This window comes from Tachysurus fulvidraco, chromosome 5, assembly GCF_022655615.1.
Source record: "Tachysurus fulvidraco isolate hzauxx_2018 chromosome 5, HZAU_PFXX_2.0, whole genome shotgun sequence".
Lineage (NCBI taxonomy): Eukaryota > Metazoa > Chordata > Actinopteri > Siluriformes > Bagridae > Tachysurus > Tachysurus fulvidraco.
The window spans coordinates 26,587,598-26,600,426 of NC_062522.1; the positions used below are offsets into that span (position 1 = coordinate 26,587,598).

A 12,829-nucleotide genomic window follows, 5' to 3' on the forward strand; every position below is an offset into this window, starting at 1 on the left:
TCTCTCTCTCACTCATCTGTCCATCTTTCACCTCAAGCTCCCCTGTCCTCAGACCCTGTGAATCACGTCAGTTTATTTACAGTTTATCTCGTCATTAATCGGAAAGCAGAAAAAGAAAGCGTTTGAGGCACGTGTTGAGATTTTCTTTTAGCTCTGATGTTTTGGCTTGTTAAAAAAACAAAAAAACAACAAAAAAGAATGACTTTTATTACAAATCAAATCAGATGATCACTATTGTTTTCCTTAATTAGACTAACTGCAGGGGGGGGCACGGTGGCTTAGTGGGTAGCACGTTCACCTCACACCTCCAGGGTCGGGGTTCGATTCCCGCCTCCGCCTTGTGTGTGTGCAGTTTGCATGTTCTCCCCGTGCCTCAGGGGTTTCCTCCGGGTACTCCGGTTTCCTCCTCTGGTCCAAAGACATGCATGGTAGGTTGATTGGCATCTCTGGAAAATTGTCCGTAGTGTGTGAGTGTGTGAGTGAATGAGAGAGTGTGTGGTCCCTGCGATGGGTTGGCACTCCAGGGTGTATCCTGCCTTGATGCCCGATGACGCTTGAGATAGGCACAGGCTCCCCGTGACCCGAGGTAGTTCGGATAAGCGGTAGAAAATGAGTGAGCGAGACGAACTGCAATACTTTAAACTATAAGCTTTTCACTTAGTCTTTTTTATACCTTGTTGGCATAAGTGCTCAGAAACAGGAGTAAATATTTGCGCCAGTGTTTAACATCTCGGCATCGCAGCCCTGCACACAGCGAGAAAGAGAGAGAGAGAGAGATCATTCATTTCATCCTCGTGCATCAGCTGTATGTAAGTCTAATATAATCACTTATATAATAAAGCAGTAGGTGAGAAAAGCTATTAGACCTTATAGCTGAGCTTGTATTGAAGGCTGGAATTGAATTGGAATTCATTTTCTTTTTTTTTTTATTATTATAGTAAAGCTATGCTTCAGACTGTCAGTGTAATCAATACCACCACCACAAGAACAACCCACTTTATCTCCTGCACATTATCATTATCACTTACATTTACACTGGACTCTGATTCATGGATACTACTGAGATTAGACTCGGACTGTCCTCGTAATGTATGCGTAATATCTTCCACTATGGCACTTTATGGCTGCACACACTGTCTACACTTTACTGCTTTAGCTACTTGTTATTCTACAATGACTTATTATTACTTTTACTAATCTTGGCTGAGTCTGAGTGTACAACTGTACATCTAGTTGATTGTGTCTACATTCTTAAAGCACTCTACATGCACATGCATATTGAACATTGTTATTATCTAAACTGTGTTCAAATGCAGTGGAACATGGTGTCATTAGGTTGACAAATACATAGACATGCCAGAAAAATTGCTAACCCTAGTCTGGTTTAGCTAGCTATGTTGAATTCTGCTCATTTCCACCAAATAAACAAGCCCGTTTAATATTTTAACGTAATAAAAGCTTCTACCCAAGTGCTGTTTCTGTTCATTTATAAATGTCAAGCCCTGCTTAGCATAGTTATGCTTGTATATTTAATTAAACTAGTGTTAAGCATTTGAAAGGCTGGTGTATGAATGATGAAATAACATGCAGTGTGGGGAAAGTATTCAGACACTTAAATAAGAAAAAGGGGTCAGATTCACTTTTTTGTTGTTGGCTATTACATCTTCATGCTGTCTGTGGTAAAAAGCAATGATTTCTGTAGCATTAAAGTATACGGTCTGTACCTCTTTGGAAATCATCTTTAACAATTCCCATTGTCACAAAGTATGTAATATATATATAATAATAATAATAAATATATAAAAATATATAATAATAATAATAATAATAATAATAATAATAATAATAATAAGAAGAAGAAGAAGTAGAAAAATTAAGGATAAAAATAAATAAATGAATGTATACAATTAAAGCTTAAAAGTATAAAAAAAATTCATTTAAAATTTAATACTATACTATACTTTAATACTATATTTCTATCCCTATCCCTAATGAGCAAGCCAGAGTGATGGCAGCAAGGATAAACTCAAGAGGAAACCTTGAGAGGAACCAGGCACAGAAGGGAACCCATCCTTATTTGGGTGACACTAGACAGTAAATTATGTAAAGCATAAACATCTGTAGATTTGCTAGGTCATGTAGAACCTTGTAGAATTATATTAGCTAAATGTTTGGGCTTGTTGTCTTGTTAAAATGTCCCTGTTCTCCTCAGATCCTGTTTCTTGGCTGATGAGATAAAATTCTCCACTAATGAAATCCTGGAACGTCGCTCTTTTCACATTTGTCCATTTAATGCCTTATTACTCTATATCATGATGCTCCCACCCCCATGCTTCATTGTGGGGATCTTGTGTTCACACAAACATGCCTTCTTTCTCCATACATGAACATTTAGCTTTTGTTTGTATGATCAGCTGTGGAGTTTGGAGTAGGGTGTAAGAATGGAGATGAATGTGTTGCTGCAGTTCTTGCTGCTTTCAGATCATCCTGCAACTCTTTTCAAGTGGCTGATGGACTACTTCCTTTCTGCCTTCCTTATAATGAGTCTGAGTGCATGTTATAAAATCTGTAATGAAATCTGTCCGGAGTGTTTTATGAACTTTACACCTGCTTATTATCGAACACATTGCACTGACATGGATGTTGATGATCTTTGCTACGGTCCTTTACTGCATTTTTATTGGAGTTTTGTTTAGCCTGATAAGTGTAGCTTTTTTCATTCAAGTTTTGTTTCGTCTCTGAGAACTGTGGCTTTTTCGTTTTAGTTTTGTTTAGCTTGCAATCTGTTGCTTTTTCAATCAAGTTTTGTTTCGTCTCTGAGAACTGTGGCTTTTTCGTTTTAGTTTTGTTTAGCTTGCAATCTGTTGCTTTTTCAATCAAGTTTTGTTTAGCCTGTGAACTGTGGCATTTTCAATCAAGTTTTGTTTAGCCTGTGAACTGTGGCATTTTCAATCAAGTTTTGTTTAGCAAGATAAGTGTAGAGTTTTATATTTGAGTTTTGTTTAGCCTGAGAACAGTAGCTTTTTTGTGTGAGATTTGTTTAGCCTGTGAACTGTAGGAGGTTTGTTGATCTGACCAGTGGATATGAGTTGAGGGTGTTTCTGTATATAATCTGAATGTTTATGACTTGAACGAACATGAACACAACAAAAAAGTGATAAATATGGGGCTTGTCAGTAAGAAAACATGGTGGAATCACTAGATGCTACATTTGCACTTGACAGTAAATGTGCTAAATATTTACTCTCCTCAGAAGCTGATTTCATTTCTTATGTGTTTTGTTTATGCAGCAAGTTCATAATTTACAGCTCTTTGAATCTATAGATTTGTACATCTGACGCATTAGACATTGTGTTCTGAATAACGGAGTCATCTTCTTGAATAACATTTTTCAGCAGTTTACTGTTTATTTCAGTGAAGACTGTCACATGCATAACTAGATTGGTAATTGGATTGTGTAGCTGCACACGGACGGGTGGACTGTACACCATTATTAAGCCGTTAACCTCCTACCATGCTCTGTGTGATGACCTTGATTAGAGATGATGATGGAACGAGGAAACAATCTTATTGACTTTGAAAGAAGGTTCATTACAGAGGCACAGTGGCAGGAGCTTCAGTCCCAAAGACCTCTCGACTGGATGTGTTCGGATAGGACGTGACATCTGCATTTAGATCAATAAGAAGACAGTAAAGAAGGTTGAGATTTGAGTTGAAAGTGCACATTCGATGACCGTGATGCTCTTGCATCAGTGCGATCTGTGAAGTAGAACAGAAATGTGATCAGACTGTCAGTAAGCATAACGTCCAGAAAGGATTTTGTAGTGTTGTAGTAGTGAATAAAGACATACAAATAGATATTTGATAGTTCAGTGCTGGTCTACAGAGATGCTGTGATAAAACCGATCGAATCAGATGAGTCATAATTCTCAGCATGTGGGCAAGTGTACGTGTATGATCCAGACCTGACTGTTTGACTCCTGCAGAGAGCCAGTCTGGTCTGTTCTGCTGTGGGTGAATTTTGCAGGCATGATTTTGTTCTCCGTGAACCAAGTTATTCTAAATGATCACAGAGAAACATTTCTATCCCGATGGGGGCGTTCACATCGAGGACGACTCCACTACTCCAAACCCCACTACCCCAAGTCCACCTGGCACGATGGCTTACTGAATGCTTTGACGAGGATGCAAATGCTGCAAATCCAATGCTCCTGATTTCACATTCACCAAATCCCAGTTCGAATTATTTGACACATGTGGGAGGTTTTAGAATGAAGGGTAAGAGAAGAAAGAAAAACACCATGATCGAACACCAGCTGAGTGGGAATATTATTTGGGAGAGTGACGCTCATGTCCACAACTCCAGAGGCTTGTAGAATCAATGGCAAGGAGCACCGCAGCTGTTCTGGTAGCAGCGTTCCTGCTGCTGGTTACCATAGTAATAACGTTTATCAGTGCTGCTGCAACTAGCTTTCCAAATCAGTTTTCATGTTTCAATGAAACCTTCTGGAGGGGAAGTATATGGATATAAAATTCACCAGCATATATCTGCATCATAATGTATGAGATGAAGGAGCAGCAGCGTGTGCTCTTCTGTCTTCACTCTCATTAGGCACTGCCACGACTGGCTCCATACTTGCTAAACTTTTAGCAACTTTGTCAGGTCGCAGGACACGCCCACATCTAGTCACCAGCGCATGCTGTCGCCCATGTCACCAGAAGTCACGAACTCTTATTGAAAATTAAACGTTTGCATTGTTGCAGCAAGTCGCTGCATGTGCGAGCACCGCATTAGATCGAGCGTCTCCGACATGACGGCGTAATTGGGGAGTTATTATAAAACACCCACATTAATGAACAATGTGGCTTATCTTACATCTTACGTCTCTAGTGCTGTATTTACTGCCGACTGCAGAGCTTCAGTCTTCTGCCTGGATACACTTCACATTTCTTTAGAGCAGTGATTAGCTCTGTGATTATCACACATCTTTGTCTTTCTGGGTCATGAATGGGACATGGGATAAATAGCACTGGAGCATATTCATTGCTGTGTGCACTTTGAACCGGATCATAAACAATATGAGTACAGAACACAGTGTTCAGTCCTGATGTGTTTGGATTAGTCTCTCGCTCATTCAGGTTTATATTCACCAAGCACCTCGTTTACATGACTGTGGTTTTTTTTGTTTTTCACTCTCTCAAGTATCCAGCATATTATCTGGTGTATATAATTCACTTCTGATGTCCAGCCACACTCCTGATGTCATTACTTGCGTATATTTCACATGGAAGTGCTTTGAACGCAGAGCGTGCCTGCTTTGCATTCCTAACTAGGGTGAAGTATTCTTAAAATGCAGCTGCTGTGAAGTACAATGTCACAAACCGTTGACTGGAGTAGCACAGCTCTGGGGTTACTCTGCATATGCCTTGCTCATCTCAAGCCTTTGACTATGATAAAAGGGTTGCTCATGTTTGAAGTTACTCGGCGGTGTAGGTTGCTGTATAATTTGCGTCCCCCTGTGTAGGATATTTGCTGCAATCTTGCTTGTTTCACGATTTTGCCTCTCTGCAATTATAGCCGCTTTAGAAGAAAATAATGGTATTATGTGAAACTGATCCTGTCATTGGTTTGCAGATCCAACAAAAGAAACTGGGACACAGTTAAAACAGTACATTATGAAGAAATAAGAAAGGGACGCAGAGCGAGGCAAAAAAACGCAACGCAACCTAGATGTGCACGCGCCTGGTTATGTAACGGCCGCTGGTTACTTTGTTCGTGAAAAGATTTAAATCAGTTCCAAGCCGGAGTTTGGATCGTATATATTATTTGAACAGACGTTTTCTCATAATATCTTGTTATATCTTTATAGTCACTGCTACAGTGCCGCAATGAATGTGGAAATTAAAGAAACATTTCCAGAGCAGTATGCAGTATTGCTTTGCCTGTATAACGCAGGAAGCTCTTACTCAAAAGAAATGAAACTCCATCCCTCGCCACCAAGCTCAACACAGCGCTCGCCTGAGCCGTGACCCATATAATTTTCATTTTGGATTGCATGAAGCGACCTAACGTTATAAACCAGGCTTATTGCAAACAATCCAAGATCATTTTCACCAGTTTCTGTCCTCCGAAGGAAACTAATCGTAAAACCCGCTATGATACTATAGCAGCATAGTGTATGTTTGTAGACAAATATGCTCAGTTTAAGGCTCATGATAAAGCTTAGCTAAGATGAGGGACATCACTGTTTTAAAAAAAAAAAATGATGTACTCTACCTACATGCTGTTTTTTTTTTGTTGAAATATAAAAGCCAGAAAATCAGTTCTAAATTAGATTAAACAAGCTATAAAAAAAAATCTTACTACAGGGGTTCGGAAAGATTTTGCAGTCAGGACTCGTTTAGCTGTAAAATAAATTACCCAGACGCCCTCAGCACTGATTTTTATGAATGTAACGCAAGTGTTCCAAAATAATGCTCATTATTTAAAAGTGTGCAATATTATTTTGAGTAATGTGCAGCACCGGTAAATACTCAGTCTTGAAATTTTCCACTTTTCCTAATGGTGGAGGTGATTAAACCCTGTCGACTCAAGTGACCGAGTGGGAGGTTTTTTTTTATGGCGATACATTGTGTTGAAATGATGAGAACTCTTAAGCACGCAATAATAAATAGAACAACTTTGCGTGTTACGTTGTGCTTTTTATAAAGCACAGTGTCTTGGAGCACTGTACGTTGTCGGCCACTGTCCCGTTCAGTAAGTGATTGTTGTTTATCTCTTACCCTGTACGATTTGAGTTAAATCCATCTCTAAAGGTGGCCAGTGAACACACAGCTCCTGAACCTGCTTTTGGAGTACACATAAGTTTGGAAATGTGTGCACAGGAGATGGGGATTTAGTCCACCACTGTTTTATTCAGCCATGTTTTTTTTACTTCTTTTTCTCACTGCTATTACCCTTCTGTAAGGGATGTACATACCCACAACAACACAGTATTTAGTACAGAACCGTTTCACTCACCACAGGCGCATTGCTTTACTGTTTTACAGAAGCAGGCTGGGTTTCAACTGCCACTTCAGTGCGCTTGTAAGATTATTTCTTGTCACAATGCATGAGATGATCCCAAAGAGCTCTCGGCCGAATACTAGAACAGCCGCATCCTCCATGTCGTACTTTACGGCGAAGCTCCAATAACCATAAAGCTGCGATTCAAGAGTACTACAGCATCATCCTTACATCATCAGTCAGCACCCTCCGGACTCGTACACAAAGTGAGGTCACGTAAGCAAACATCATACTGCGATGTCCTTTTTATACGAGCTGTGAGGTTTGAATATAATGTGTTGACACTTAGAGAACTTGCGCTGGCACTGAATAAGCCAGTGGTGAGCATGTCGTCATGCCGAGAACATTCACATTATATTTCGTGAGTTTTTTGTCGAACGATTTGGAATTCAGACAGTATAAATCCAGCTTTATTAAGGTAACCATGTGTTGTGAAGTTAAGATGATTTAACTTGGCTCTTCATGGGTGTCCTTAATGACTTTCCCTGCAGTTTCCTTTTGGATGCTAAAATATGGAATACAGCTGGTTTCTACATTTTTCTGCATTTTTGCTAGATTTGCACTTCCAGTAATATACACAACAATGACCTATGTGTGTTTCACACTACTGTTGTGTTTGAAGTGGACTATGGTGAACACTTATTATATAATATTTTATTTTGTTCAAATTACAAATCACGTCACCCTGTAATAATTAAATACCTAAGAAATTCAGACATCTGTAAGTGTGTACAAATATTCTTTTGTACTTTCTGCCAGGCAATGTCTAGAGTTGTATTAATACTCAGTCGGTTTTCTTTTATTTGCATGTCTTTGTACGGTTTAAAAAAAAAGCCTGGACATTTTCAGGTCACTTCCTGAACCTACCTTGTGTTTTGAGTGTGATGGAGGGGGGATGGGATGCTGGAAGGACCTTCTTTATGATGGAGGCACATTAGAGCAGGTGGTGTTGTTTTGGCCAGGGAAGGGTCATGAAAGAGAAAGCAGATAGCAGCCGGGTGAGAATGAACACTAAATAACCCCTCCCTAATCCACACTTAATCTCTGTAATGATTCCACAAATGTCAGGCGAAACTGAGGCACTGGGTTTTGAGGGTACAGACACCTCCCTCTTCTGGAGAGAGAAGGGCAATGAGGAGGACTGATGAAATGTGTGTGTGATTGATGTGTGTGTGTGTGTGTGTGTGTGAATGCTTGTTTTAGGTCAGTATATTTTGCGTGTACTTAAAGCCTTACAGAAACATCACGTCATAAATGTTCATATGTGATAGTGAGTTTATTTGGACAATATTCTGATAGTGTTACATTCCTGTGCATCATGCTGTCAGTCCTCACTCTGTATTCTTGTCATACGGACCTCATATTTGTGTTCTGTGTCCTGCTGCTGCTGCTGCTTCTGGAGCAAATGCAGTAACCACAGAGGATTGTGGTGTGTGATCTTGCACACTTGCAGCTCAACAATGTGTGCTTTAGGAAAATTATTCAAGTGAGAAAATCACATCTGAAAAGTGACCTCGCACGTGAATATACGTGACACATGAAAGCATGTAGAAATGTACACATCATGTAGTGCATCTCCTACACTAACAGTCTCAGGTGAGCCTGGGCTTCTGCCACAGCATTTGATTGACAGGGGACAAACCCCGCCCAACTCGCGCACCAGACTCTTGTGTATCCCGGAGCGGATCACAGGCTCCTGCTCCTGTTTTGTCTGCAATCAGATTAAAACAGATTACTTTTGCAACTTTTTCCACCTGGAAATTAGTCCTTTAACAAGAATATATACTTTTCAATGGCTACCCTTTTAAGGGTAAATCTGCAGCACTGCGTTTAGTCACGTTTAGCTGCCCGTGTCCGGTTCGTTTTTTCCCCCCCATGAAACATTCTCCATAAACTGTAAATCCGGGACGTGGGGAAGGTTTAATGCACCTAATACATGTGTAATAATCTCATTTTAAATCGGTGATGCAAGCAGGATGCAACATCACTGTGTTCTCCGGTGTGCGCTCGCGCTCCGGTTCCAGTCCGGCTTTTGCTTTCACTCCGTGTATCAGAGCGCGCGCGCTGTGCAGAAGAGACGAATCTACAGCTGCAGTCTTTACAGCACCTCACTCTGAAGCGCGGAAACTCAATTGGGACGTTTGTGGGTTTATTTGGACGGAAATAACGTTAGGACGCCGCCGTGCGAGAGCGAGGCGAGGGCACGCGCGCACAAACTTGACCGGGGCGGACGGTCCGGGGCATTATCGCACTGTCCGGGGTAATATTTTCACGCAAGATGGACAGCATCGCTGCGGGAAACGGAACAGGATCTTTAACCACAGCGAGCACTTTGTCTTAACCCCGGGACGTTTGTGAGGACCCATATGGAGTTTAGGACGTTTCTCTGTTGGGTCGGTAATCGTTGATGATGATATTTTTTGGGAAAGCTGTCAGTGTAAGTGACGGTCACTCCGGAGAGTTAAACGTCTGGTATGCTGTTGTATTTTAGCTTTAACTGAAACATTCACTCGGATTTGAGCCTTTATTATTATTATTATTATTATTATTATTATTATTATTATTATTATTATTATTATTGCTCTGTATGAGTGGTGTGACCTGTGATCATCCCTCTTTAATGATACCACGGCTCAGTCTATTTATTTTTCAGTCTATTTATTTTTTTGTGTCTAAAGAATGTATCTGCTTGATGGAAATTGTGTGGAAAGGATGGATCGGGGAACACCGCAAAGGAAAACTGTTTACAGGATCTCTCTTACCTTAGTAAAAAGGGAGAGCTTGCAAGAAGGTGGCAGTGCTGCTCCGGTGCACCGGCGACTGGAGAACCCCAAGGTGAGCGCGTACCGGCGGGAAGGCTCGGTAGAAATCCAGCGCACTTGTCTCTTGGAACAGGTCAAAGAAGTGGAAGACGAAACCGATGAGTTGTCTTCACAGGCATACAGGAACTTCAGAACGTTTAGCACCGGGCAGCTGGAACTGAGTAGGTCAAAAATTTCTCGAAGGGCACTTAATTTGCGCAAAGATAATTCAATGGGCTCAAATGAAATGTGCACCAGGACATCACCAGAGGATGCTTGCAGCACTGAACGGATGGAAAATGGTGCTAAGCTGCATGAAAATAATGGGCACGCAAGGGCAATGAATGAGTGTAATGAAATGAAAGAGGTTGAGACTGAGGGAAGCTGCAGAGCAGCAGCTGGCAATGGGGAAAATGTGGGTGTGAAAATCGGACGAATCCTCCAGACGTCCAGGAGCGCTGAAGAGCAGGTCAGCATATGTGGTGCTGAGGATCTGGTATCTGAAGAGGGCGGCAGTCTTCCCAAGGACAACAGCCTTGCTTCTTTGTTTGCCAAAGGGAACGGAAGTGCCGCCAAGCAAGCACCCCAGACCCCGCCAGCCAAGAGGCACCCGAGCTTGCTGCGTCGGAGTTTCAGCTTTCGCCACTGGGCCGGAGGGGAGCTGCTGCGGCTCCGAGCCCTCTCCAAAGAGAAGCATCACAGCAGCTCAGGCTGCATTGGCCGTGATGAGGCTCAGACTCGATCCTCTGTAGTCTTGCAGAACCCAGCTGCCGAGGAGTCTGAGAAGGGCAGCACTGTAGATGTGGATGAGGTTTTCATTCAGATGGACTCTTTGAAAGAACCCAGTCGCAGGGACCGTGCCAAGGGTAAAAACCGCACACTAGACAACAGTGATCTACTCAGGCTCTCTGAGAAACCGCTTGTGGAGAAAGAGAGCTTTCTCAGAGCTGCCGGACTTCGTTCCAGTGGCCAGGAGCGCAGACTTCTCCGCTTCTTCAGCGGGATCTTCTTAAAGAAGGACAGTACCTCCACGCCAGTGAGCAGCCCCAGCAGTCGTTTCCTTCGCAAGAATGGCCTGATGAGCGCCCAGAGGAGGGCCATCAAGGGCTACTCACAGTCTAGCACTGAGAGTGTGAACGGCTTCCTGCGTGAAGGTAACATAAGATTCAATTTTTTTGTCTTTCTGCAATCGCTGTTACAAGTTTGGGAGCGTTTGGGGTGGCAGGAACTGTTTGTGGTGAAAAGTCAGGGTGGGGGCTGGAGAGATATTTGTTTATTTTGGACACATGGGTGATGTTTAGCTGCCATTCTTTAGGGCTCTTTGTGTTTGCGTTTCATTGCAGTGAGTCTAGTGTTTCCTTAGTTGCTTTTCTTTCTCTCTGTCTTGCTCTCTCTTTTTAATCTAGTGTCTAGAATGTAGAGCTTATTTTATTATAAGATGGCAGTGAATGTGTAAGTGACTTGTTTACTCTTGTTTCCTTTCTAAATTCCTTGTGTATTTGACCTTTTGACGATTTTCAGCCCCTGTAATCCATCAGTTCTTCCTGGTTGTATTTCTTCTTCTTTTGTATTTTTTAAAAAAAAAATTTTTTTTTTAAGGGAAGGGACAACCCAATTTACTAAATGGAAACTGGCTTAAAGCAACATTTACATCTCTTTGTGGTTTCCTCTGCATTATCTAACTCTAATGTTCTTGGTGACAGCAGGGCACTAGAGATGCCCCCTCACGACTCTCTGTCATATGGTAATTGGGGAGCTTCTGGTAGATACTTCATATGCTCTGAAAGTGCTCTTAATGAATTACCTGCCTGGGTGTGAGCCAAGGGCCATCTGCTGCCTCAGAGGTGAGCCGTACATCCTGAAAGGCAGGCTGCTCTTGTTTCCAAGTGCAAAATACATCATGCACTGCTTTCCATTGCACACAGAGCCCTAGGCATTGTTTTCTTTTTCAAATAAGAACTTAAATCGGCGGCTTTGGTTATTTCAAAGGTTAAGCTTCATCTAAGAGGCCGTGTCCATTTTTAAACCCGGTGACCTGTGCGGTGTGTTTAAATTGCAGCACATTCGAGTGTGTGGTGTAACGTGACCTGTGCTGAATGGCTGCTTCCACATTCTGCACATTCTTTAGGCATTCCTGAATGTTAAGACAGGGCACAGGCACATCAGTCACTAATTAGATAACTAACTGCTGGTTGAAGTTTTTGGGTTAAATATTGAGCTCTGTGGCGGATCTTAGCGTCAGCACTGTGTCCTGAGTTTGCTCTGTACAGATCGTGTGCCTTTGTTTCAGGCATTGTTCAGTTGAATTAGCACCAAGGTGCTGGCGTACAGAACGAGCTGTGCTTGGTGCCATGTGTTACTGCATGGGAGCAGGATGTGAAATAGCATTCTGTAGTGCACCGTCAGCACCAGCGGTCTGCATGGTTCAGGTCCAGATGGGATCCACATCATTTTTTAAGCCTAAAACTGCAGTATGGCTTTTGTTTCTGTACGGCACGGTCTGTGATGTGCTGACGTTATTGTGTATATATAGTTTCCGAGGCTCGTTCAGTTCTGTAAACATATTTTCAGGAATTGGGAATATAAACAGTATTTGGCAGAAGAAAAGGCAGGATGTTGGCAGGGTCCTGGATGTGGAAGAGAAAGCGAGTAACACGCTAAAGTCCGTGTCCTTCTAATCTCCTGGTTGGTTCTGTACAGCATGTCCGTAAAGTTTGAGGCGAGGGCTGATTAAAACTACCACAGGAAGCAGATAACTTTTTGTTGTTGTTTTTTTCCCCTCGGCCCCCTTTTTTTTCTTGCTATTGGAGTCTTGTGTTTCTTTTTGCAAAGTCTTAGCTAAATAAATGTCAGAAGAACTAGTATATATTCCCAAGCTGTTTTTAGCCTCAGTAAAGCATCCTTATTTATTTTTTCCCCTTCAATTCCAAAGCAGGGGTAAACTCAGGGGGATGTTACAGTG

General features: G+C 41.9%; 1 protein-coding gene and 1 long non-coding RNA gene across 7 annotated transcripts in view; one reads left to right on the forward strand and one right to left on the reverse strand.

The window, feature by feature from the left end:
• Positions 1-12,829, forward strand: part of agap1 (ArfGAP with GTPase domain, ankyrin repeat and PH domain 1) — a 131,443-nt gene that overhangs the window by 27,567 nt on the left and 91,047 nt on the right. The window contains exons 1-2 of one of the 6 annotated variants that reach the window (XM_027133353.2): positions 9,109-9,503; positions 9,745-11,021. The exons of 2 other annotated variants lie outside the window; for them this stretch is intronic. In XM_027133353.2, the coding sequence (XP_026989154.2) occupies positions 9,746-11,021 (1,276 nt within the window). In that variant the 5' untranslated portion in view covers positions 9,109-9,503; position 9,745. Of the gene's footprint in view, positions 1-9,101; positions 11,022-12,829 lie in introns of those variants that run through there. 3 more of the 6 variants (XM_027133355.2, XM_027133352.2, XM_027133354.2) reach the window with 3 other exon arrangements.
• LOC113634419 lies at positions 2,222-9,966 on the reverse strand. Its single transcript, XR_007140545.1, has 4 exons — positions 9,829-9,966; positions 8,655-8,777; positions 7,934-7,982; positions 2,222-3,759 (listed from the first exon to the last, which is right to left on the reverse strand). It is a non-coding gene; the product is annotated as an uncharacterized LOC113634419 (long non-coding RNA).